The sequence below is a fragment of the Bos mutus genome, chromosome 22 (genome assembly GCF_027580195.1).
Source record: "Bos mutus isolate GX-2022 chromosome 22, NWIPB_WYAK_1.1, whole genome shotgun sequence".
NCBI lineage: Eukaryota > Metazoa > Chordata > Mammalia > Artiodactyla > Bovidae > Bos > Bos mutus.
The window spans coordinates 54,010,775-54,038,359 of NC_091638.1; the positions used below are offsets into that span (position 1 = coordinate 54,010,775).

The 27,585-nt window shown below is 45.0% G+C and overlaps 1 protein-coding gene across 2 annotated transcripts in view; it reads right to left on the minus strand.

Annotated features, from left to right (window-relative positions):
• The window catches only part of LARS2 (leucyl-tRNA synthetase 2, mitochondrial), a 147,133-nt gene extending 137,429 nt beyond the window's left edge, over window positions 1-9,704 (minus strand). The window contains exons 1-2 of one of the 2 annotated variants that reach the window (XM_070358886.1): window positions 7,494-7,630; window positions 5,075-5,329 (exon numbers count right to left, since the gene is read on the minus strand). In XM_070358886.1, the coding sequence (XP_070214987.1) occupies window positions 5,075-5,308 (234 nt within the window). In that variant the 5' untranslated portion in view covers window positions 5,309-5,329; window positions 7,494-7,630. Of the gene's footprint in view, window positions 1-5,074; window positions 5,330-7,493; window positions 7,631-9,531 lie in introns of those variants that run through there. The other variant, XM_070358885.1, reaches the window with a different exon arrangement.
• Between the last annotated feature and the right edge of the window lie 17,881 nt (window positions 9,705-27,585).

A 27,585-nucleotide genomic window follows, 5' to 3' on the forward strand; every position in this document is an offset into this window, starting at 1 on the left:
TATTGGGTAAATGTCTGCCAGCCTTTGTGCTCTGAAGCCTGAGAACGGGCCTTAAATCCTTGCCTGGGGGAGAAGGGATGCCTCTGAAGAAAGGAAGAGAACAGGTAACTGCTTCTGTTTAGTCGCTAAGTGTCTGGATCCTCTGATGTTATCACTACTTTTTTTCTCCTGTTTTTCTCTGTTCTTACTCGCTTCCGAGAGCTCTACAAGAGTTCTTCAAGGCTTTGCTTCTCCAAAATTAATGAAAACAAATGCAAAACAGAATATTCATGACCATTCTTATGTGTGCGAGTGGTATTGGGCAGGGGGAGTACTTTGTGCTAAGTATTTATTTGCATGACTGATAATTGACAGCCAACTGTAATCAGGGGAGCAGAAGAAACCAGAAATCGAATTCTTTCCAAATCTCACTTGACCCCTTGCTTTCAACTTCCCTCAGCAAGGAAGGTGGACAAATCTTTAGCTGGGCCACTGTCGTGTGGCAAGACAGACCAGAATGACACTTTTCTCTATGCTCTGCTTCCTCTAGAAATGATCAACTGTGTGGCAAGTCAAGTTGCCTGAAGGAAGGGAAGGGAAAAGTGCATGAATAACGAGTTTGCATAATAAACCTGGAAACCTGTAATACTAAAGTGACAGCTCCTATTGATTTCTAGAAATGGATGGAAAGCCCCACATTGATCATGCACTTTAATTGGAAACTGTGCAACCATAACTCAGGAAAATCTCAGAAGCAAGAGAGACAACTTGAGATTCAGGAGTCACTGGGGACTCAGGACTTTCTTCTTTAAGAAGGCAAGTGACAGACGATCCTCTCAATTTGTAAACAACTCCTTCAAAGGAAGTGCAAGACCTCATTCTGATACCTCGTACAGAACGAGAAATAGGCAGACTATCCACTCAATTCTACCTTACTCGTTGACATAGATTAGGCCTACTGCTTCTTTTGGGGGAATTTTTAGGGACATAAGAAAACAGTTGTTACAGAGTTCTTTGGGACCTGAAAAAACAATAAAATATTTGATATACACTATTTCTAGTTTTTCATTTTAAAGTTTTCACATTAAATGTATTTTTATTATAATCACCTTGTTTTTATTATCATATATATTTAAAAAATTATGTTTACTTAACAATCTTACCCCAAACATTTTCTACATCTAGCGTCTTCATTAATATCTTTTTTTGTATGTCTCTCCAACAAAGATGAAACTTACGGCAAAATTGAGGAATTCATTACATACGAGCTAGTTCAGTTCAGTTCAGTCGCTCAGTCGTGTCCGCTCTTTGCGACCCCATGGACTGCAGCACACCAGGCTTCCATGTCCATCACCAACTCCTGGAGCTTACTCAAACTCATGTCCATTGAATTGGTGATGCCATTCAGCCATCTCATCCTCTGTCATCCCCTTCTCCTCCCACCTTCAATCTTCCCCGGCATCAGGGTCTTTTCCAATAAGTCAGTTCTTCACACCAGGTGGCCAAAGTATTGGAGCCTCACCTTCAGCATCAGTCCTTCCAAAATTCAGGACTGATTTCCTTTAGGATGGACTGGTTGGATCTCCTTGCAGTCCAAGGGACTCTCAAGAGTCTTCTCCAACACCACAGTTCAAAAGCATCAACTCTTCGGCACTCAGCTTTCTTTATAGTCCAACTCTCACATCCATACATGATTACTGGAAAAACCACAGGTCTGACTAGACAGACCTTTGTCAGCAAAGTGATGTCTCTGCTTTTTAATATGCTGCCTAGGTTGGTCAAAGCTTTTCTTCCAAGGAGCAAGTGTCTTTTAATTTCATGGGTGCAGTCACCATCTGCAGTGATTTCAGAGTACTGAGTCCACAGAAGATACAGAAAAGTACTGCTAGCAAAAGTTTTTACTATTCATGAATATTTTTCTTTATTGCAGAAAAGGTGTTCAGCACACTGCCTATCCCTGCCTTCTGTTTCTCTGTGTGAACTAAGCCATTTTCCTCTGTGACAATGAGATGAATTCTGTTCTCTGAGAGTAGAAGGAAGGAATTTTGGGAGTTTATAATTGAGCAGGAATCTGATTGAAAGGGACATTTTCATAATTATATAAAAGTGTAAGAATTTAAGCCTTTAATAGAAATTAAGACTGGAAGTGATGGAAAATAGATGGTTTTTATATAAGTGGGTCCTATTATTTTTGTCAGCTCTGACATCAGAAGAAAGATAACTTCTGCCTCTTTATGGATCATGCTCTGAAACTCTCGCTGAGACTAGCGAATGGAGGGAAGTGGACCGCGCAGTGGAAGCTTGCAGCATGGGATCTGGTCCAAGCTCTGCCACTAGCTGTGAGACCTCAGGCAAATTCCTTTGTTTTTCTGGGCTCAGTTCACAGTCTGTAAATCAAAGGTGAGACAAAAGAAGGTTCCTGGTGAAAGCATGAGCTTAGGACTCAAATGTGTCTGGATCTGGGCTGTGCCACAACTGAGATTGAGGACAGAGGGTGAGATGTTTGGATGGCATCACTAACTTAATGGACATGAGCTCGAGTACATTCCAAGAGATAGTGAAGGACAGGGGAGCCTGGTGTGCTGCAGTTCATGCGGTCACAAACAGTGAGACATGACTTAGCGACTGAACAACAAGTGAGTTATGCATTTCAACAACTTACCAAACTTCCCTCCCAGTTTTCTTACTCCAAAATGAGGATACTACTATACACTTTCAGGGCTGTTTCAGAATTTAAATGAGATAATGAAAGGAAAGATGGTGCCTAACACACTAAAATGCTCATTAAATGAAAGTTTTTTTTATAACGATGATTATGAAGATCATGGTAAAATATTCAACTTCTAGAAACTCATTTCCAGTGGATTTCAAATGTAGCTACTACCAGAGTGAGATTGATTATAGACATGCTTTAAAATCTACCAGCATCTAGTCATATTCTCATTCCTGTCAAAGATACACCACACATTTTTATCTTCTTGTATCTTTCGTTCATGGGACTTCCCAGGTGGTGCTAGTGGTAAGTGTGGGTTTGATTCCTGGGTTGGGAAGATGCCCTGGAGGAGGGCATGGCAATCCACTCCAGTATTCTTGCCTGGAGAATTCCATGGACAGGAGAGCCTGGCAGGATACAGTCCATAGGGCTGCCAAGAGGCGGACAAGACTGAAGTGACTTAGCATCATCTTTCATTTACATAACACTTCAGTTTGTAAAATGAGTTTAATCTTATTTTATCCTTTGATTTTCAAAACAATTCTGTGGGATAAACAATGCAAAGAATCTGAGGATCAGAGAGGTTAAACGTTGCTGAGAGCACAGTGAATTTGGGAGAGGAGCCAGAATTACTGCCCGGGCTCCAGACTCCTTATCTAGCCTTCTCTCCACTTTACCCTTTTCCAATTCAACCCTGACAGAATCCCACTGGGGATCACCCACAATGTTCCTAAAGCTATTTACCCAATTAGTCAAGCATAGTTTATTTTGACCCATTTAATTTTTTAGAAAACCATACACTTAAGAATGCAATGTCACAAGAATAAAAAGCTACAACTTCAAAACGTTTGGAGGCCACTGAATCTAAACCAAAAGAAAAAGAAGCTAATTTTATGCTCCTCATTCAGAATTAAACTTCTCCCTAAGGTCTGCTTCCAAAATATATTTAGCTACATTAGTCTGGTCATGTTGCCATGAAGAATTTTCATTTCCTAATGAGGTAAAAGTTAAGCTTTCATTGTATAATTATGCATTTCATTTAAACCTTCCTTTTTATGATTTCACATATCACTTACATCTCTTTCAATACCAGATTTTCTTCGTAACTAATGCAAAAAACCATCCTTCAGTTTAAGACAAATAGCTACCCACTCCCCATTTTTCATAAAGATCAATCTCATAGAAAGAATGAGTCTGATAAGAGAGGAGAATCAGGAAAGGTGATTCTAGCACACTGTGGTCTTGGGCAAATATACATTCACTCAACTGCTTGCCTTTGTCCTAATCTCTTTAATTGAACATAGTGGTCCATAGGATTTTCCAGCCAAGAGTACTGGAATGGGTTGCCATTTTCTTCTCCACGGGATCTTCCCGACCCAGGGATCGAACCCAGATCTCCCGCATTGTAGGCAGACGCTTTACCGTCTGAGCTACCAGGGAAGCCCCAGTTGAACATAGAGAGAGTTTATATTATTTGACTGGTTACTATTATGAAAGGATGGTCAGAATTTTAAGAGTAAAACTACTTAATAGTGGTGTACTCTAATCAAATTCAACATTTCATGTAACAAACCACACCTTCCATATTGTAACCAATATTGAGAGGTAAGGGTTAACGCATTTAAGATTGATTCCCACCAGGCCGGCCTCCCAGAGAAGGAGCTGGCTTCTAGCAGAGTATGCCATGGAAACTGGTTACAGCCAAGTGCTTAAGACAATTAATTCAGGTAGAGCACTGAGCTGGTGCAGACAGACTAGAAGCCAAGGGTGCACTAACTTATATATATCTGTGACCATGAGGTTGGACCCCAGCACCAGATTACACCAGGGAAGGGCTGGGACCTCCCAAACCAAGATGGCAGAGCAGGATTGGAGGCCAACATCATTCTAGGGGCAAGGGAGACACTTCTCAGAACATGCCACTTAAAAGTTCGCAGCTGAGAGGCCCACATGCCCCCTCTGGAATCTCCTATTTGACCCTGCCAGATCCCTGCATGTCACCCCACCGGGCAGCGGACCACAGAGAAGCTGACATCTGCTACAGCTCCTGTCTGGGTGAGTTCCCCCAGTAACTGTGGCTCCAGAATGCCCAGCGTGGCAGCATCCGTAGGCCCCTTACATGAACGTGCACCTCTCTGAGATTCCTCCAAGCACCATCCTGGTCTCATCCCAGTGACCCGTCACCAGCATCCTGGGAAGCAGGTGGGCACTACTATTATCACTGCTTATTTTCAATTAAAAAAAAAATTTGATGCCTAGAGAGACTTGGTTCTTTGGCTGAAGGTCACATACTCAATAACTTATTTGAATCCAGGCAATCTGACCCCAGTCCACGCCCTTCGCCCCTCTTCTCAACCCTTCAGTGTCTCTTAGAATACTCACATCTGCTTCTGAAACCGTGAGGGCCTGGTCTTTTATTCGCTGATGCCACCATTTCTCCACATCCTTTCGTGTCTGCAGCGTGTACTCCTTGGTCCACTCTCCCGTGGCACTGTAAATACCTCTGGACCATCCTGGAATCACTCTCCTTCCCCACTTAATGACATCTGGCCCATCGTTTAGCTGCCTTTTTAGAAGACAGGCATATAAACCCAGTCTCTGCCAAGAAGGAGCCATTCTTCAAAAGGTGGAAAGGGCCTGAAAGAGAGAGTGGAGAATACACGTGTGAGCCGCCAGAACCTCCCGGAGCTCCTCCTTCCATTCAGCACAGCCAGCATTCACAGGCTTTCCTCTTATTTTGATGATTCTTTCCCTGAAAAGAATACTTTAGAAGTGCAGTCAAGATAAACACAAACTTTTTAATGGAAAATAGTAAAGATGTTCAGTGCTCCCAAACAGCAAAGATACAAAAGCCCCATAGGAACAAAAGGAGACCATCACCTGAGCCAGCACCAGCCGCAACCTCACAGCTTACATGGGAAGCAGCGGAGGCCCCTTCCTTGCCTTTAGGCCACTCTAGGGTCTGTCTAGCAGGCTGCACATCCCATCATTCCAGGCTTCCAAAGAGCTCTAAGCACATCTGGGCTTGGCCTTAGGCTCAAATATCAGAAGAGCTCTTGAACACAGGTCTCCCAGGAAGACTGGAGACTCTGAGCTATGATCAGCATCCTTCATACATACTACAAGTTAAATATACTCAGCAGGCTGAGCCAGGAAATAACCATTATTTAGAAGACTCTTACTTACTTCTTCATTCATTTACCAAGTATTTATTGAGGTCTACATACTATTCCAGGCACTGGGGATACAGCAGTGAACAAAAATAAAGTCACTTCTTACATGGCACTTATACACTAGCAGAGAAAAGCAGGTAAGAAGCGAACAAATGGTGAGGGGGCGGGGTGGTGTGAAGTGGGACACTGGGATTGACATGTATACTAGTATGTATAAAACAGATAGCTAATCACAACAGACTATATAGCACAGGAAACTCTACCCAATGCTGCTCTGTAGTAACTTAAATGAGAACGAAGTCCATGAGGCTGATTCACTGCTGTACAGCAGAAACTAACACAACATTGTAAAGCAAATATACCCACCCCACCCCACCCGCCAAAAAAAGAAAAGAAACAAATAAATATATAGCATGTGTAATAGTGATGAGTACTATGGGTTTTGGCAAACAATCCACAGGGCTCACCAAGACATCCAGCTGCGATTCAAAATTCAGCTTAAACGTTGCATCGGTTTCCTCCAACAGTAAATTCCAGAAATGACCTCATGGAAGAAGCTTCATGATTTATCACTAAGTTAAAGCCTGAGGTGACAGTTCATCAAATATTCATCAAATATTTAAGATGTATGGCTAAACAGCCTAAACGTTCCGCCTTCCTACATAACAGCATTTGCTACAGTGCAGAAACAAATGAAAACAGATCTCTCAAAACCAGAGAGAAAATGAAGGAAGAAACTGGCACTCTTAAGCTGGCATTAATTCTTGATCCTCTCAAAATTTTGTCCACGTCCACTGGGGTCTAGTCTATTTAGCAAAGGTTCCAGGTCATAAATGCTGCCAAGAGGGTTCATTATAGACTTATATAAGTGAGTTTCACACATATAAAATGGCATCATAAGTGTTGACATTTTACAAGTGGGTCTGCAAAAGTTCTTGACATACCAATTCTCACTGTACTCAACCCCTCTTGCTTCTTTGTGGGTGGAATCAGAAACAGACCAAACAAAAGAAACAAACAAAACACCTCCCTTCCTATCCAACAGGGCTTCCCTGGTGGCTCAGAGGTTAAACATCTGCCTGCAATGTGGGAGATCTGGGTTCCATCCCTGGGTGGGGAAGATCCCCTGGACAAGGAAACTGCAACCCACTCCAGTATTCTTGCCTGGAGAATCCCATGGATGGAGGAGCCTTGTGGGCTATAGTCCACGGGGTCACAGAGAGTTGGACACCACTGAGCAACTTCACTTTCACTTTCCTATCTAATGGGCTTGGCTATTTTAAAGTGTGTAGATTCGACTATTGATACCAGAGTAAACTATATAATTAGCTGACTGTCAGCAATTTCATATGACCAACCTAATATATACAGACATTTTGTACAATTAAGGCAATTACATTTATTTTGAGGAGTTCGATTTCTACATAATTAGAACTATCATAGAGTCATGGACTTTATGGTTCTCTAGTTAAGTCAGTGTTTTTATGTCTTTGCAAGCTAAAGAATGTTAATTTAGCAGAGGGCATATAGATACCTGCAATCTCTCTCTTAGGCTGCATTCCTTAAGAACACATAAGGAGACACAGAAAGAATGGAAAAGGATGGAATTATAAAAATAGAAATCTGACCTGAACTACAGTCTTACAAGCTCTTTGTTTTGATGCTGGTTAACTCCACTCGTGTGTGCTCAGTTGTGTCTGACTCTCTGCGACTGCATGAACTGCAGCCTGCCAGGCTCCTCTGTCCACGGGATTCTCCAGGCAAGAACACTGGAGTGGGTTGCCATTTCCTTCTCCAGGGGATCTTCCCAATCCAAGGATCAAACCCAGGTTTCCTGTGTCTCCTGCAGTGGCAGCTGGATTCTTTACCATTGAACTACCTGGGAAGTCCAGAGTAAACGCCACATAGATTAAAGAATTTTTTAAAATACCATAAAACAAGAAAAAAATAGAGTATGTACTACTTCTCTACAAGGTGCAGGACATTCCGTCCTAGCATAAAAGCAATGGAAGAATTCAAAAGGAAAAATATTAATAAAACTCTCTAAAAAATGTGAAAAACCTGCATATCAAAAACACCATGAACCTGGGAACTCCCCTGGAGGTCGCTGTTAAGACTTCACAATTCCAATGCAGGGGCACAGGTTTGATCTCTGGTTAGAATATCACACATGCCGAATAGTGCAGTCAAAAAAACAAACCAACAAAAAGCCATGAACAAAATTAGAAGCAAACAGTAAGCCGAAAGAAAACTGCTAAAACTACAAAAAAAGATTATCCTTCCCTATAAAGAATTCACATATAAAAAGAAACATCAAAAACCTAATTTTAAAAGTTGGCAAAGGAGAAAAGAGTATATACAAATGACTTACAAATATAAGAAAAAAGAATGACTTTATAACTAAACAAAGAAATGCACATTAAAATAACAAGGAAACACTTTGCTTATCACATTGGCAAAAATTTGTTATGAAAAGAAATGCGCACTTTTATACACTCCTGGTGGAATGTAAATTGATTCCACCTCCCTGGGGAGCAATGTGGTAATATATGTGTCAAGATCCTTTAAGAAAAGTCCACACCCTTAATGTTAGGGGAACCCCCAAACTCAGGCAGACTCAGCACCCAGTGCACTCAGGGTTAAGATTTACTGCAACCCTGGAGCTCAGTTCAGTTCCCTTCTTTTACTTCCCAGGCCCTGCTATGGGCCACTCCACCACCAAAGCCCTGATGGACACTGCCTCTTGCTGATAAAGAGCAGTGATTTTATTTGAGCACCATGCCCGTACCATGAATATGAAAGGTGTGACTCATGTTTTGTGTTATGATCAACTTGGCCCTCTTCTTCCTTAGCTCTATCACATCCAGCTCCTTGCCTAGATGGTTGGAACCTTGTCTCTTCTACCACATCCTTCCAAAGCATCAATTCCCATTATTCCATGCCTCTTTAAGAGTCAGCCCTGACCTCAACTTCACTTAGGATTAAAGTTTTTTGAGAATGGTGGGGGTACCAGCATGTGACCATAGGAGAGGCCTGAGAACTGGACCCAAAATGACAGTCATAGGTATAGAGAAACCTAGGAGAAGAGTAGGAAAAGATAGGCAAAGTAACAGAGCATGTGGGGAAAGCACAGGACACAGCGTGCACCCAAAAGAAAGTGTGCAAAAATATACCCGGGAAATGAACAAGGAGCCAAGTTACGTGCAAACAAAACAACTAAATCTCTATGTGACCTTGGAGAAATTATTTCCTGTCCAGAACACTAGCTTCTCCTTAAAATGAAGGGGTAAATCCAGATGATCTCTGAGGACCATCGAGCCCTAACATGCTGTGACAATCATCTGTGGGTCACGAGATGAGGTGGGCAAAGATTCAGGGACCCACTGGGGTAGTAGAAGAGTGGAGAGAGGGGCCTGAGTACAAAACTATGCGCACATAGACGTTTTTCTGGGAAAGGGCCCAGAACTATCAACGGAGTCGGTGGCTCAAAGAGTCTTAAGATCTGGATCTCAGAGACTTCCAATTAGGAAACTGCACAGCTCCGAGATCACCGAACCCAGACCGCACTTTCCCTTCTGGCTCCCGGCAAGTCGAAATCTATCTATCTGGGGAGAGAGGAGATCAGGTCGCGTCTCGATTCCCGCTGAGCCCGGGTCAGGGGTTTACCTGCTCACAGGCTCTGGCCTGCGGCTCCTTACTCCTCGGTTCCCACCTTAGACGAACATGGCCCGGACAGTCACCATGGGCGCCGCCATGTTGGCAGAACAACAACTTTATCGATAGTGGCCGCCACAGACACAGACAGGCGGTAGCTGAGCCGAAGGAGGCGGAGCGCTGCCTGGTCCCGACTCCCGGCATTCCTTGAGGCCGGGGTCGCAGCACTACAGTCCCGGGTTCCGCTCTTTGGTCACTGGCACCGCCTCCTGGCTCCAAGCCCCGCCTTTGGACCCAGTACTCCACCCAGAGCCTGGCGACTGCAAAACTCTAAACGTACAAGAATCAGATTCTTAATTGCAGCAGACGTGTGAAAGCCATCAGTTTAGTGCTCCTAGGCGGCACGTGGTGTAAAGACCACTGGAGGAAACCTGAGGCCTCGGTTTGAAGTCCATCCTCCTCCTTTCTCAACGTCTTGATCCTTAATGGACCACGTGGTGGTTAAGACATCTTCCACCACATCCGTGGTCTAGCTCTGGGAGGGGAATTACCTGGCTAAAGCTGGAAATAAAGTGTTTCCCTCACTTGACACTTGGGCTGGGTGTCAGGAAAGCAAGACACCTGACCACCCACTTTCCTAAAAGAGTTTATGTATGGTCAGTAGAAGACACCGTATGCAAATATGCACACCTCACAGCACCAGATAGTCCCCAGGCCAGCAAACCACCCACTCGCTAATCTCTTGCCAAATTTCAAGTCTTTAACAAAGTTTCCTGACAGTTCAAAATCCAAATACTTTGTCATTAAGTGTACACTTCAAACCAGCATCAACTTCACTTGCTAGGAATGTGGTGGAATTGCAGACCCTATCCCAGACCTGCTGAATTGGACTCTGCATTTTAACAAATCTCTAGGGAATTCTTAGGCACACTTAAGTTTGAGACTCACTGTCTTAGAATGTGAGAGTTAGAAACAATCTTGAGAAGACTCTAGTCCAGCAGGCTCATTTTACCAAGCTGCAAGATCAAGCCAGTCCATCCTAAAGGAAATCAACCCTGAATATTCATTGGAAGGAAAGATGCTAAAACTGAAGCTCCAATACTTTGGCCACCTGATACGAAGAGCCGCCTCACTGGATAAGACCCTGATGCTGGGAAAGACAGAAGGCAGGAGAAGAAGGGGACAATGGAGGACTGAAGAACAAAACTGAGGCCCAGTGGAGCTGTTTAGCTCAAGATCACAGCAAGCAAGTCAGTATAGTCACACCAAGGTATCCCAGGACCCTTCGAGAATATAAAAATCCAAGGATGTTCAAGTCTCTCATTAAAATGGTATGATATTTGCATATAACCTATGCACATCCTCTTGTACACTTTAAAATCATCCCTAGATTATCTGTTAATACCTTATACAGTGAAAATACTATGTAAATATCAAACTGTGGAAAATTCTTCAAGAGATGGGAATACCAGACCACCTGACCTGCCTCCTGAGAAACTTATATGCAGGTCAAGAAGTAACAGTTAGAACCAGACATGGAACAACAGACTGGTTCAGAATTGGGAAAGGAGTAAGTCAAGGCTGTATATTGTCATTCTGCTTATTTAATTTATATGCAGAGTACATCAATGCGAAATGCCAGCCAGGATGAAGCACAAGCTGGAATCAAGATTGCCAGGAGAAATATCAATAACTTCAGATATGCAGATGAAACCACCCTTATGGAAGAAAGTGAAGAGGAATTAAAGAGCCTCTTGATGAAAGTGAAAGAGAAGAGTGAAAAAGCTGGCTTAAAACTCAACATTCAAGAAACTAAGATCATGGCATCTGGTCCCATCACTTCATGGCAAATAGACGGGGAAACAATGGAAACAGTGACAGACTTTCTTTTCTTGGGCTCCAAAATAACTGTAGATAGTGATTGAAGCTATGAAATTAAAAGACACTTTCTCCTTGGAAGAAAATCTATGACCAACCTAGACAGCATATTAAAAAGCAGAGACATTACTTTGCCAACAAAGGTCTGTCTAATCAAAGCTATGGTTTTTCCAGTAGTCATGTATGGATGTGAGAGTTGGATCACAAAGAAAGCTGAACACCAAAGGATCAATCCTTTTGAACTTTGGTGTTGGAGAAGACTCTTGAGAGTCCCTTACACTGCAAGGGGATCAAACCAGTCAATCCTAAGGGAAATCAGTCCTGAATATTCATTGGAAGGACTGATGCTAAAGGTGAGGCTCCAATACTTTGGCCACCTGATGAGAAGAACTGACTCATTAGAAAAGACCCTGATGCTGGGAAAGATTGAAGACAGGAGGAGAAGGGGACAACAGAGGATGAAATGGTTGGATGGCATTGCCGACTCAATGGACGTGAGTTTGAGCAAGCTCCAGGAGATGTTGAAGGACAGGGAAGCCTGGTGTGCTGCAGTCCATGGAGCCGCAAAAAGTTGGACACAACTGAACAACTGAACAATAACAGTGTAAATGCTATGTATAGGTTCTGGAACGTTCTGGAATCAGGAGGCGGGGATATTTCTCATCTGTGGTTGGTTGAATCCACTGATATAGAATCATGGATACAGATGGTTCAGTGTAAAAGTTCTGGTATTCAAAAGTGGGTCTCTAAAACCTGCTAAAACAGTGCCCTTCCCAAAGTGCAGAATGAAGGATCATTAGCTAAGACAACTTCCAGGCCAACCTCTCATTTCGAAGATAAGGATGCACTGAGGTCCAGAGATTGGATACAGCTTAAGATCACACAGCTAGTTGATGGCAGAACATCAGAAGCACTGACTCTCACATTAACATACCACACAAAGTTACATGCCCTTCGAGGGTGTCATGCTGTATGCACATATAACTAGCATGCCCTTTCTCTAATTTACCCAAAACACTAAATTCCAAGTGGCCTCACCTTTATTTTGATTCAAAATATCTCTTTCCTCTTATGAATTAAAGTTAATGCTGACATTTCTGGGAGATTATTTCAAATAGAATTTTTCTAAAAGTTCACTTGCTTTACTGGAAAATTGCTATTTTTACATCAAACAAGACAGTAGCATGAAAGTAAATTTCTTCCACTCTTAAAGAGCTCACTACAAAGATCCATTATTAAATGAGAGACACAAGTTGCTGGGCTGTGTCAAAAGTTATCCCACTTTCAATTTTGCAGAAAGGAAAGGGAATAAAGGAAATGCATGTGTTAGTATATGCATGGAAAGAAATCTAGAAGAATATGTCTCATTTATTTCCTGTGATCATCTCGAGGAACAGTGTTTCCACGGCTCTTTCTCTACAAGAGTTTTCTATGTTCCTTTTGCTTTTTCTATTAGCTTGTGTGGTAGGCTGAATAGTGGTCCCCAAAGATATTTGTTCCTAATCCTTAAAACCTGTGAATATTGTTGTAGATGGCAAAAGAGACTTTGCAGTGTGATTAAGTTAAATATCTTGGAGATGAGATTAAATGTTACTTTTCTTCCAACTTACTAACGCGCATATCTTTTAACAGCCGGCATTCGATCTTCAACTGGAACCATCTCCCACCCCCGTGTTTTCCCCTCCAGTTTCCCTGCATGCTTCTCTGGGAGTCTCCCCTGCCTTGATTTTTGCTCTAACAGCCAGGCCCTGCATCAGGACACGGGTGGACAAGGATAAAGAAAACAGGCTTCCCTGACCTCAGGGAGACTCACAGGCAAACTGTTTCTCTAGTTCTCTCTGCCTGGTGCCCCTGCCTTCCCTGCCATCCATGCGCCTTCCGTGTTATGGTGCCTGGTCCTCCAACTTTCTCTTCTTCTTCCTCCTCCTCTTCTCCCTTCTCTCTTCCCAGCCACCCTCTTGGATGGTCTCCTGCTGGTCCCTTCCACGCCACCTCCTCACCCTTTTCCCTTCTCACCTTGCCCCGCCTACCCTGTTGCAACCTACCAAGGTTTAGACATTCTGGATTCATTCAAGCACTGTTCAAAAAAGTTTAATGACCAAAGTCCTGAGTTCTTTGTGGACTCCTTTAACATCTTTGAGTTTATTTGAATCACTGCCCAGCTTTACTCCTCTACCCTCTGTTCATTTTCCCTGCCTCTTGCACCTTGCTCTGCACTCTCTTTGTTTAATACAAAAGCCTCTGTGTCCGAAATTTCTAGGAATACGGGGGTCTCCATTTCTTCAATCGTTTCTTCCCCTGGTGTAAAAACAAGTCTTTTCCCCTGTTTACCTCACTAGGTAAAGTAAACTCACTAGAAACGACTTCGAGGTGCAAGAGTAATAAATAATTCCAACTTGACATTTATTCCCATGCTTTTGTGACCTTTTAAAAAATGAATCCTGGGGCAGCCATGTAAATTCTTATCCGAGCTGTCATGTTTCAGACACTGATTCAGATCTTCCAGGCACAACTTTCAGGCCTCCATTATGGAGATGCAGGCAAGATTCTTGCTACTTTGTAGATGGTTTTTCAATAAAAATGCCCCAGCTGTGATAGTCAAATTACTGAAGGTATAGATAGGCTTATTATCTGTGATTTTTCCCTCTTATCTATTCCTCCCCCTTTTCTGGTCACTGCTTCTGGACTTCCCTTTAAAAAACAAAACAAAACAAAACCCTCTAAATTTGAGCCGTTTTGTCTTAAGAACTTGACCTCACCCCACATACCATAGGTCTGAGGTCTGGCTTAATCCAATCCAGTCATTCCATCCCCTGACCACAGAGATGGTTGAGGCAAGTATATTATCTCAACCAGACTAACCAGAGGAAAGCCCAGGACTTCTGCGGGGAACACTAGAACCCAGATTCTTTTCCCTGCTGTGTGGAAATAAAAATCTCAGGAGTTGCAGCAGCCATCCCAGAACCAGCTAGATGAGTCTGCTAAGAATGAAGGCAGGAAGCTGAGAGACAAATTGGGTCCTGGTGCTACTGAGGGATCTGCCATCAAGCCCTACCTGAAGCCAACTGCCTCAGAATCCCCTTTCCAAGTAGGCCTCAGCTTATGGACTTCTGTGTCTATCTCTGAATGACCCAATCATGCCAAGAATTCTGCGAAGTCAGTCTGGCCAGACTCCCTCTGCCCTTCATCATCCTCCATCAACTCCCAAGTGATGTCTGATCATCCTGGCCTGCCTTCAGCAAGAATCCTGTTAGGCTGGCTTAGCCAGACTCTCCCCTTACTCTTGATGTTTCCTATTAGTAATTTTCCATCCACTGACCCTCACTCTGCTCCTTGGCTATAAACTTCCACTTTTTCTTATCATATTCAGAGCTAAGCCTGATCTTTCTCCCCTCCTGCAAAACCCCACTGCAGCAGTCCCTATACCTACAGCAAAAGTCATTCTGAATAAAGTCTGCCTCACTATTTTAACTAGTATCATGAATAATTTTTTTCTTTAGTAGTTCTTGCTGACATGAAAGTTAAGCCTAGGAACTTCCCTGGTGGTCCAGTGGTTTAACAATCTGCCTGCCAGTGCAGGGGACACAGGTTCGATACCTGTCCAGGAAGATGGAACATGCTGTAGAGCAACCAAGCCTGTGTGCCACAGCTACTGAGCCTGCATGCCCAGAGCCCATGCTCCGCAACAAGAGAAGCCACCGAAATGAGAAGCCCATGCAACACAGCTAGAGAAGAGCTGCTGCGCACTGCAACTAGCAGTGATCAGCAACCTCAGACATGCGGATGATACCATTCTAAAGGCAGAAAGCGAAGAGGAACTAAAGAGACTCTTGATAAGGGTGAAGGAGGAGGATGAATGAGCCAGCTTAAGACTATATAATAAAAAAACTAAGATCATGATATCTGCCCCCATTCAGTTCAGTTCAGTTCACTCACTCAGTCGTGTCTGACTCTTTGCGACCCCATGAATTGCAGCATGCCAGGCCTCCCTGTCCATCACCAACTCCAGGAGTTCACTCAGACTCATGTCCATCGAGTCAGTGATGCCATCCAGCCATCTCATCCTCTGTCGTCCCCTTCTCCTCTTACACCCAATCCCTCCCAGCATCAGAGTCTTTTCCAATGAGTCAACTCTTCACATGAGGTGGCCAAAGTACTGGAGTTTCAGCTTTAGCATCATTCCTTCCAAAGAAATCCCAGGGCTGATCTCCTTCAGAATGGACTGGTTGGATCTCCTTGCAGTCCAAGGGACTCTTAAGGGTCTTCTCCAACACCACAGTTCAAAAGCATCAATTCTTCGGTGCTCAGCCTTCTTCACAGTCCAACTCTCACATCCATACATGACCACGGGAAAAACCATAGCCTTGACTAGATGAACCTTTGTTGGCAAAGTAATGTCTCTGCTTTTGAATATGCTATCGAGGTTGGTCATAACTTTCCTTCCAAGGAGTAAGCGTCTTTTAATTTCATGGCTGTAGTCACCATCTGCAGTGATTTTGGAGCCCCCCAAAAATAAAGTCTGACACTGTTTCCATTGTTTCCCCATCTATTTCCCATGAAGTGATGGGACTGGATGCCATGATCTTCGTTTTCTGAATGTTGAACTTTAAGCCAACTTTTTCACTCTCCACTTTCACTTTCATCAAGAGGCTTTTTAGTTCCTCTTCACTTTCTGCCATAATGGCAAATAGAAGGGGAAAAGATGGAAGCAGTGACAGATATCTTCTTCTTGGGCTCCAAAATCACTGCAGACGGTGACCACAGCCATGAAATCAGAGGATGATTGCTTCTTGGCAGGAAAGCAGTGACAAACCTAGACAGTGTGTTGAAAAGCAGAGACATTCCTCTGAGAACCAAGGCCCATATAGTCAAGGCTATGGTCTTCCCAGTGGCCACCCACAGCTGTGAGGAGCTGGACCATAAAGAAGGCAGAATGCCAAAAAATTGATGCCACTGAACTATGGTGCTGGAGAAGACTCCTGAAAGTCCCTTGGACAACAAGGAGATCAAACCAGTCAATCTTAAGGGAGATCAACCCTGAACATTCACTGGTAGGAATGATGTTGAAGCTGAAGCTCCAGTATTTTGGTCATCTGATGTGAACAGACAACTCAATGGAAAAGTCACCGATGCTGGGAAAGATTGAGGGGGAGAAGGAGAAGAGGGCGTCAGAGAATGAGATGGCTGGACGGCATCACCAGTGCAATGAACATGAACTTGGGCAAACTCTGGGAGATGGTGAGGGACAGGAAGGCCTGGTGTGCTGCAGTCCATGGGGTCGCACAGTCAGACACAACTGGGTGCCTGAACAACACTGCAACTAGAGGAAACCTGCTTGCAGCAGCGAAGACTCAGTGCAGCCATAAATGATAAAATTAAGTAAAAAAAAAAAAGTTAAGCCTAGCACTGATGGGTCAAAAAAACTCATAATGATCTTTTCAAAGCCAGCATCCTAGACGTCTGTAGATGGGAGAAGATTCGTTTCAGAAGAGCCGTCTTGGTCTTGAGTGACCTAGAGTACAATCAGTACATATTCCCCTATGCTATGCTATGCTAAGTCGCTTCAGTCGTGTCCAACTCTGTGCAACCCTACAGACGGCAGCCCACCAGGCTCCCCCCTCCCTGCGATTCTCCAGGCAAGAACACTGGAGTGGGTTGCCATTTCCTTCTCCAATGCATGAAAGTGAAAAGTGAAAGTGAAGTAGCTCAGTCGCGTCCGACTCTTAACGACCCCATGGACTGCAGGCCACCAGGCTCCTCTGTCCATGTGATTTTCCAGGCAAGAGTACTGGGGTGCCATTGCCTTCTCCAACATATTCTCCTAGGTGCTTGATATTAAAAAGTACCCCCTTTGACCTCCTTGCCAGGATATAAAGTTTGCTGAAAATGATTTCTTTTGTTGACTTTTAAAATTTTATGTTCTCCCTCTACCCCATGCCTTGCTGCTCTTGAGTATATATGAAAAAACCCACTTAGAGTGATTCATACCACAATTATCTTTGGATGCTGAGACCAGCCTTGGGATTAAGCTTTTAATCGGTTCATTATAGGGAAGGAAAAAACAGTTTCCATTGCTGCAAATCTCCTTAGGCCTTGTGATTGCTTCTAGAAAAAGATAATCCTATTTGAAGAAATACTGAATGTACAAGACAGTATTGAGTTGCATTTGACCTGAAGAGATTCAGAATTCTTATTATTAGGAAGATGCCCTGGAGAAGGGCATGGCAACCCACTCCAGTATTCTTGCCTGGAGAATCCCACAGAGAAAGGAGCCTGGCGAGCCACAATCCTTGGGGTCACAAGAGTCGGACATGACTGAGCAACTAAACCACCAGCACCACCAGCCTGAGAGTGGGCTTTGGGTTACTCATATGTATTTGCAAATGTGTAAAATATATTTTGTCCATCTTTTGGTGATATCTGCAATTTTAATGTATGTGCCTGTTCAGTTGCTCAGTTGTGTCCAACTCTTTGGGACCCCGTGGACTGTAGCCCCCCAGGCTCCTCTGCCCATGGGATTTCCCAAACGAAAATACTGGAGTGGGTTGCCATTTCCTCCTCCAGGGGATCCTCCCGACCCAGGGATTGAACCCTTATCTCTCCTGTATTGCAAGTGGATTCTGTACCCGTTGAGCCACCACAATTTTAATAAATAAAAGTTAATAAGATCTCCTAGGTCCTACATCTCTGCTACTAATTTGGCAATTAGTCAGACCATCTTCTGACATCACTTGTAGAGGTAATTAGCCTTGAATTTGTGTGTGTCTTTTCTTCCAAAGTAGACAATAAATTAAGTCAATGAGTATGCTCCTCTGATCCTTGATGAGCAGCACAGTTTTGTATGCAGAGGACAGCAAGTTGTGTGTCAGTCTGGTTAAGTGTGTGACAGCCCAAATTGTACAGCACACAAATAGGGAAAGCACAGGCTTCAGTTCCCCACTCTGCCCAATCTGTGAGGTGTAGGAGTCATGTACAGAAAGAATCTAACAAGTGCCGGATACACAGAGGAAGCTTAAGAACTGGTGGCCTGGTACTAGCAGTAACCATAATGTAACTGTCCCTTAAGGTCCTGCAGTGGGTGGAAGGACTTGCTGGTATGTTCTTCACCTGACCATGGCTTCCCAATGCGTGCATGCTTAGTCTGTAAGTCGTGTCCAACTCTTTGCGACCTCATGGACTGTAGCCTGCCATGCTCTTCTGCCCATGGGATTCTCCAGGCAAGAATACTGGAGTGGATTACCATGCCCTCCTCCAGGGGATATTCCTGACCCAGGGATCCAACCTGCATCTCTTGCGTCTCCTGCATTGGCACATGGGCTCTTCATCACTGAGCCACCTGGGACTTCCCAGTGGCTCGTGGTAAACACACCCTAAGTAGAGAGGATGATGCTTAAAAATCTGTGCTTTTCTTCCTAGTCGCCTTTCAGAACAACCAGGCTGTGTGTCTGAGGGGCACTCGGAGTTCTTTCTATTAATAGTCTCCTCTCTTTTCTCTCTCTCCCTCTTCATTCCCTGTGGTCCTTATTACCCACCTTGTCCCTTCTCCTCCCCTACAGAGTTTCTAAGTCTTTAAGACAAACCAGCCTTTTTCTTACCATGTTGGTTGCTTTCATAGCAGTTCTTATTCTTATGCTGAATGACCTCGTTCCCACCAGGGCAGAAGATGAAAATAAAGGGGAGAAAGGGACCAAAAATCTTACATGGCCAAACAGTAACAATGATAAAATCATCATCATCATTGTCATCTGAATTCCGTACCTGGAACCCAGGGTGAAAGGAGGAAGGAAGAGGGAGATGGGGAGAAGAGTTATGTTGAGTTCAAGTGCTTGGACATGGGAGGAGAAGAAAGAGGAAAAAGGGAAACAGAAACAGGCTCACAGAGTAGAGAACAGATCTGTGGTTGCCAAGGGGGAAGCAGAGTAGAGGAGGGATGGATGCGGAGTTTGGAGTTAGCAGATGCCAACTATTACATATGCCGCTGCTGCTGCTAAGTCGCTTCAGTCGTGTCCGACTCTGTGTGACCCCAGAGACGGCAGCCCACCAGGTTTCCCCGTCCCTGGGATTCTCCAGGCAAGAACACTGGAGTGGGTTGCCATTTCCTTCTCCAATGCATGAAAGTGAAAAGTGAAAGTGAAGTCGCTCAGTCATGTCCAACTCCTAGCGACCCCATGGACTGCAGCCTACTAGGCTCCTCCGTCCATGGGATTTGCCAGACAAGAGTACGAGTGGGTTGCCATTGCCTTCTCCGACTATTACATATAGAATGGATAAATCCCAAGGTCCTACTGTATAGCATGAGGAACCATATTAAATATCCTGAGACAAGCCATAGTGGAAAAGAATATAAAAAATAATGCTTTGACCTCTCCTTTGGGGTTGGCCCGCCCTCACACCTCGAGGGTGTACTCTCCTTTGCTTGCCTAATAAAACTCTGAGCTGTAACCGAGCTGTAACACTGGTCCACCATTTCAAATCTTTGCTGTGGCAAGACAGAAATGAGGAAATTACACACTATCCCGACATATCTAATGTCATGACTTGGATGTAACCTGGCTGAAGCAACCTTAGCTCAGCCCCCACAAAGTGGAGGCCAAGCACAGCAGAAGCCAAACTTGGTGAACGCTCACACTGTGGAAGCTGAATGTGATGGAAACACATCACAGTGGAAGTGACCAAGAAGCCTGTGTGCTGGAAACCAGGACAGCAAAGACAAACAGCAGAAAGCTCATGCAGCTCAGTCTCAGATTCCAGAAGACCTCTGGTTAAGCAGTCAAGGTACCAGAGCACGACTCCTGGATTCACTACTCATGAGTCAAGCCGTGGAAGAAAGCAGAAGAGGACACTCAATACACCTGTGCACCACTGGGAGCTCTCAGATAACTATTCAGGACTACAAATGAGTGTCATTCTAATGAACATACCCTAAAATTAAGTTTCTGGGGATAAGCTTTCTCAGGATAGCTCTAAAGAGCCAACATAGCTTGGCAGAGGTTGTACTATTTTGTACTACAAAATAGACAGGAGACACATCTCCTGATCCCTGAACAAGGAGGGATTTGAGCCATCTTGAATGAGACATGTTGTTTCTGCATAAATACCTCCAGCTAAGTTGAAGAAAGTCACACAGTCCTCAAGAAAAACATTCAGATCCTACAGGATCTCAAAGAACACGCTGGAGAATCCTCAAGGTCGCTACAATCTCTCTTTGGGGGGATTTTTCTCCTGGCAAAGGGGGATTTGGAGTTGGCTAATGCTCCTATTAACCCCTGTTATCACCATATTGACACTGCTTATGATTGCTCCATGTATTAAAATTATTTAACCCGTTTTGTCTCTGCCCAGGTCAACAAGATACAAAACGCAGTGCTAGTTCAACAAAGATATATAAAACTACACTCAGTCACAGAAAACATCACTCACCCTTAGATGGACACAGCTATAAAGACTCTGAGGTTTGAGACTAGCAAGAGGACGAGGCCCAGTGCCCTTTGCTGTCCCAGCTCAACAGGAAGTAGCCAGAGAGACCTCAATGCCCCTATTCCTAAAGAATCGGGCCTCCTATCTCTTGAGGGGGGAACGTTAGGTAGTTAGAATAGGAAAACAGTCCAAAATGGCGGTGACTAAAAGACAAAGAAAGGAAAAAGCCCACGAAAATGGAACAAAAGAAAACCCACAAACCTGAGCAAATCCGCAGAGTGAGAACTCAGGTGAGACAAACACGCCCCCTTCTTGGCTAGCCCAATTTGCATAGGGCAGCTCAGCAGGGAGGAGACACAAAGAGGAAGCCAAGTTGGACTGAGGCCTCTGCTTTGGGGTCGGCCCCCCCTCACGACTTGAGGGTGTACTTTCCTTTACTTGCCTAATAAAACTCTGAGCTGTAACTGAGCTGTAACACTGGTCTGCCGTTTCAAATCTTTGCTGTGGTGAGACAGAACCGTGGAAATTACACACTCTTGTGACATATCTAATGCTGAACACCTGAAATGTATCCAGTTTTTTGCTATGAATAAAGATTCTATGAACATTTTTTAAAAATGTATCTATATATAACTGAATCACTTTGCTGAACAGCAGAAATTAACTCAACTATGTGTATGCATGTGCTCAGCTGTGTCTGACTCTTTGTGACCCCATGGACTGTAGCCCACCAGGATGCTCTGTCCATGGGATTTTCCCAGCAAGAATACTGCAGTGGGCTGCCGTTTCCTCCTCCAGGAAAGTAAAAGTCACTCAGTAGTGTCTGACTCTTTGCAACCCCATGGACTGTAGCCTGTCAGACTCCTCTGTCCATGGAATTCTCCAGGCCAGAATACTCGAGTGGGTAGCAGTTCCCTTTCTCCAGGACATCTTCCCAATCCAGGAATCGAACCTAGGTCTCCTGCACTGCAGGCGAATTCTTTACCATCTGAGTCACCAGAGAACCCAAAGTCAACTATACTTCAATTTTTTAAAAATCCAAAAAAAAGGGGGGGGGAGAGGAGAGGGAATAGAAGGAAGAGGAGATAGACAAGAAAGAGAAAGAGGAGGAGGAGTTGGATAAGGGAGAGGAGAAGGCTGAGAAGGAGGAGGAGACTGAGGAGGAGGAGGGGCACACTGAAGTGGATGTAGAAGCCTTGGGCTTGAGAAGCAGGCAATGAGATACTGTCCTCGACTCTCAGCCCAGGGTGGCAAATGCCATTTAAGAGTCTGCAAAGGGTTAAAACCAGAAGATGACAGCTCAGTTTATGAGTCAACTGGCCAATTCTGCAGCCATTTAAATCTGGATCGCCCTGCTCCCAGAAAGAGGTGGAGGATGCTGACAGGCAGTGAGGCTGCCCCCTCCAGAAGGTGTGGGTGGGACAGGTCAGGAAACTTTTCTAGTGTGTAGATCCCATGAAAGTATAGGCTACTTAGTCTGATAAAGTGCAAAAAGGCATCTATTCAACACTCTTCTTCTGATTCAGTCCGCACCTCCTCTTCAAGGGATGAAACAGGGACACTGACCAGCTTAGTTAAACCTCTGTTCTCAGACATCTACATGCATGTGAATCACCCAGGGATAGGTCTGGGGGAATGGAGGGCTGAGAGTCTGCATTTCTAGCAGGCTCCCAGAAGATGCCGATGCAGCCAGCCCAGACTGCAGGGTAAGAAGTAAAGATCTGAGCAATAGCTTTGGTGTGAGGAAGTCCCTTGCAACATGAAAGTAACACAGAAGTAAGACAAGATACATGACCACTGATTTACTTCCTAATACTTAACTTATTCGCTTCCCAGGTGGCTCGGTGGTAAAGAATCACCTGCCAATGCAGGAGATGCAGGAGACATGGGTTTGATCCCTGGGTTGGGAAGATCCCCTGGAGTAGGGAATGGTAACCCACTCCAGTATTGTTGCCTGGAGAATCCCATGGACTGAGGAACCTGGTGAGCTACAGTCCATAGGGTCACAAAGAGTCAGACATGACTGAGTGACTGAGCATGCACACATTTACTTATTCTTTAAATCTGGGGAGCAAAGTCCCATCTGAACAAGTGGGAAGCTTGAATAATGAAACCTTAATAAATAGGAAGGAAGGAAGATAAAATGAAAATGAATTACTTCTAAGGCGATACAGTAAAAGGCATTAAGAATTAACAGAATTTTCCCAACTAGAGATTGGTCGTGTTGAACTTACTGGAATAAATACATCTAAATCAATTTGAAATTAGCTAACTGTTCATCAAATGGAAGCTGCCAAAGTGCTTGGAAAAGATTTTTTTTTAAGAGTGCTTAACATCTCTCCACCTGAGTCTTGTTTACATGTTAAATTTGCTCAGCGGATTCAAGGGCAAAGACTAATCCCTATCAAAATAGCCACATTTCCTTCTGAGTTGAACTAATCACGTGTGAACAGTTCAATTCCACCCATCAAACATCTGAACATTCTGTACACACCGAGTGTCACCTTAGGTCCTAAAGAGAAAGAAAAAAGGCACTGAACTTGTGTGCTCAGAAGGCTGGGGTGCAGTGGTGGAGATGGACAGTGGAGCCCCCTCCCCATCGTCTATGATGATGGGCAGCACAGAGACTAAGGCACACAGAGCGGGGACACATCTCTCAGCCCAGACAGGAAGGAGAGGCCGCAGCGGGGAGGGAGAAATCAGGAAAGGCATCCTGGAGGAGGTGATCTGAGCTCCGTCCTGCTTGTGTGACCGGAAGACAGCTTCTGGATGTTCATTCTTCAAGTCCGCACAACTGGATTCAGGAAGATGGGTAGTCCTCTGGCCTCCCTAGTCATGAGTTGCTGGCTAGCAAGTCTTCAGTTCCTTGGCTTCTTTGCCATCCCGTACCCCACCTCTCCCCACGGCCAATAGGGGACAGAGGCAGTGGTCCTGAGCAAAAAGAATCTCCAGGAATTACACTAATGTACGCAGTAGCATCTCATTCCCATCTCTGCCAGCAGAAAGCACGTGAATAATTCATTGGTTCTGCTCTAGAACGTCTGATAGAGTGGTCCAAACTCCCCCATAGTAAGGTGAAGCCTCAGGAGGTGGGGGGGAGGGCGGCTGTGATGAAGCAGCAGCTCCCAGGCCGGAAGGTCTTCACTCATGAACCCACAGTGCTTCTCTGATGGAAGAGAACAAAATGATGTGGAAGAGAACCAATGCTTTCCCTTCACCCAAGAAGGAGACCCCTTTTCTCCTAGAAAGGAGACCCTCTAAAAAGAGTGGAAACTGACCAGGGTGACCTACTTTCAAAACAGAATAAAGATTCACTGCCAGGAAACTCTCAATAACCCCAGATCAACCCTCTCCAAGGCTCCAGGTGTGCAGTACAGACAGTGATTCGTGGCCAAATTAGGACAAGGTCTGCAACACAGAGACCCTAAAAGCACCATTTGATAAACAGTTTTCCCAAACATCATTGACTGTGGAAATATTTTTGTAATAGCTGACCAAATATCCAGGCACCGTGCCCAGCCAGGTTGACACACAACATAAACTATCACGTGGCCCCATTTAGCATCACATCTCTCTATCTGCCATCAGCTAAGCTCGATTGGAGCTGGGGACCAAACCTTCCCTGCTGGCTCACTCCCCTGTGAGCTGCCTGTGGCTGGTTAGTGCTGCCTGTAGGCTGGGAGCTCAGCTGGACCCCTGGGATGGAGGTGGGGGACCTGGTTTCTCTCTCTATGGGCTTCCTCCAGCATGATGACTGGACTGGAAAGCAGGTACTCTGGGGCTTCCGAGACGGCTCAGTGGTAAAGAATCTGCCTGCCAATGCAGGAGACATGGTTTCAATCCCTCGTCCGGGATTGCTGCAGAGCAACTGAGCCCGTGCTCTACAGCTACTGAGCCTGTGTTCTAGGGTCTGGGAGCCACAAGGACCAAAGCCTGCGCACCCTAGAGCCCTTGCACAGAAGCAAGAGAAGCCACTGCAGTGAGAAACCCATGCATTGCAACAAGAGGGCAGCCCCTGCTCGCTGCAACTAGAGAAAGGCCGCGTGCAGCAACGAAGGCCCAGAACAGCCAAAAATGAGTTCTAAACATTACTTTAAAAAGCAGGCCTTCTAGGACTTATTACAATCCCTCCTCTGGTCCAGTTCTTTACATTTATCCCACATGCCAAATACACTAACCACCCCCTGCCCCACCCAAAGTCTCATCCTTTCACCACATCTGACTTGAAGATCAGGAGCTTATCAAAATAAGGACGAATTTTGACTTCAAAGAGACAGCCACAAAGTATTCTTTATGGCCCACTAAGAAGTCAGGTGGAATGTCCCTTCCCCTTGAATCTGGGGACAGGGACCTCTAGTTACTGTACGGACAAATGGCAGGTGACAAAGTGATGCTGGGGGCTTCCCAGGTGGTGCTAGTGGTAAAGAACCTACCTGCCAATGCAGGAGATGAAAGAGAAGGGGGCTCGATCCTGGGTCAGGAAGATCCCCGGGGGAGGGCATGGCAACCCACTCCAGTATTCTGACCTGGAGAATCCCATGATCAGAGGAGCCTGGCGGGCTGCAGTCCATAGGGTCATATGAAGTCAGATACAACTGAAGAGACTTAGCATGTATGCGTGCAAAGTGATGTTGGGCTGGTTTCCAGGCCTGGGCTTTAAGAGACTGGTGCTTTCTGCTTTCTGTCTCTTGGAACACTTGCTCTGGACCCTGAGCTGTCATGAAATCCAATTACCCTGAAACCATCCTGCTGGAGAGGTGAGGGTAGATGTTCCAGTCAACAGGCTTCCAACCACCACCACCAAGGGTCGGGGGTGAGAGAAGCCATCTTGGACCCTCCAGACCAGCCAGGACACCAGCTGAGTAGCGCTGAGTAACCTTAGGGGTAGACCTGCCCAGATTTCCGACTCACAAATAAGAATAGGAATTAAGCCATAGGAATAGATAACAGGAACAAACAGTATTTAATATCTTTTAGTTCAGTAGTTTATAACTCTTGGCTTTATGTTTAATAGCAGAAAGCTCTTTTCCAATAAAATCTCATATAGAACCCTCATATATATGGATCCAAGGAGTTATTTTGCTAGAAGTAAAGTTCCCTCAACCTTTGCATCCCTGCCCCATGGCTAACACTCCTCTGGAAAAGGTGTTCAATTTAAGACTGCAAACTAGTCCTAATCCTTGTTTTACAAAGACTGCACTCAAGGTCCAAGGGATAAACAGCTTGCTTTATGTAAGTAGTTCTCAAACTGTGGTCCCTGGGCCAGCAGCATCAACATCACCTGGAAACGTGTCAGAAATGCAAGTTCCCAGGCCACACCCCAGATCTACCAAATTGGGGCCCAGCCTTCTGTGTTTTAAAAAGCCCTCCAGGGGATTCAGATGCACGACAGAGCTTGGGAACCACTACTCTGTACCACAGAGTGAGGTAATACCCCAGCAAAACTTTGACTTGATCCATCCTAAGTCTGACCCCCAGACACACTTAGCTTTGTGACTGTGAGTGAGATATTAATGTCTCAGCCTCGGTTTCCCTATCTGGAAAGAGGATAGAGTAGTAACTATTGTAGACAACCTCCTCCATTCTTCTTCTCTCCTCTGATGCTCCCTCTGGGTCTTACTCAGAAGGACTCTAAGCCCCAGGCTGATGCGGTGACCCTGAGCTCTGCTGGTAGAGTGGGTGGCTGCCAATTCCGGACTCTGGGTTGTGGAGTTCCCTTCTAAGCAACGTTGACTAATTCGAAAAGAGCCGGGGGCAGGGCTTACCTGGTGGTCCAGTGGTTAAGAAGCTGCCTTGCAATGACGAGACATGAGTTCAGTCCCTGGTCTGGGAAGATTCCACATGCTGCAGAGCAACTCTAGAGCCCTCAAGCTGCAACTACTGAGCCCACCCGCTGCACATACTGAAGCCTGAGTGCTTAGAGTCTGTGCTCTGCAACAAGCCAAGCCACTGCAAGGAGACTCGTGTACAACAACAAAGAGGAGCTCCCACTTGCTGCAACTAGAAAAAAGCCCACGCAGCCATGAAGACCCACCACTGACAAAATTAAAGTAATTAAACCTTCTTTTTTTTTTTTAAGAAAAGAGCAGGGGAAGCAAGGGATATGCAACCAGTGAGATTCAATTTGTGGTGAATGGCTTCACCATAATTTCTGAAAGAAGTCTCTGGCACATGAGTTCAAGTGCATCCCTGTACCAGCCTAGTCCATCCCTGAAACCCCGTCTCTCCTTCTAGTCCTCATGCCTCTGTCTGTATCACAGCCCAAGAGCCCACTGCCCCTCCCAGGCTCCCCCCACCCCCACCCCCGGACCTCCCTGCAAGAGGCAGCAAGCCAGACCTCAGCTGGTTCCGCCTCTAATGACTATTTTCTTCATTTGCCTGTTTTTCCTTCTTTCTCACCATCATGTCAATACCAGAAGGAGGAGGTTGTCAGGGCAACCCAGTGCGGGCGAGACGTTCACCCTTGACCAACACCTGAAGTCTGGTTACAAACACCCCACTGAGTTCTTGGCTGCCCTCTGCTTCCTTGAAGCAAAAATGTCAAAATTTTGACATTTTCTGATTTTCTCCTCTTTTCTGTCTCTCTGATCATCTTAATCAATCCCCTCCCCATCCACCTCAAGTCAGCCTGACCTGTGTACATTCTCCTGGATTTACTAGCTTTAACTCCTGTTTCTGCTAACTAGCCTTGATATCTTCTTCTCCCTGACTCAGTACACTGAGACCCTCCGGTACCCCGTTTGATTGGTGTTGCCCACGTCACCACACCTC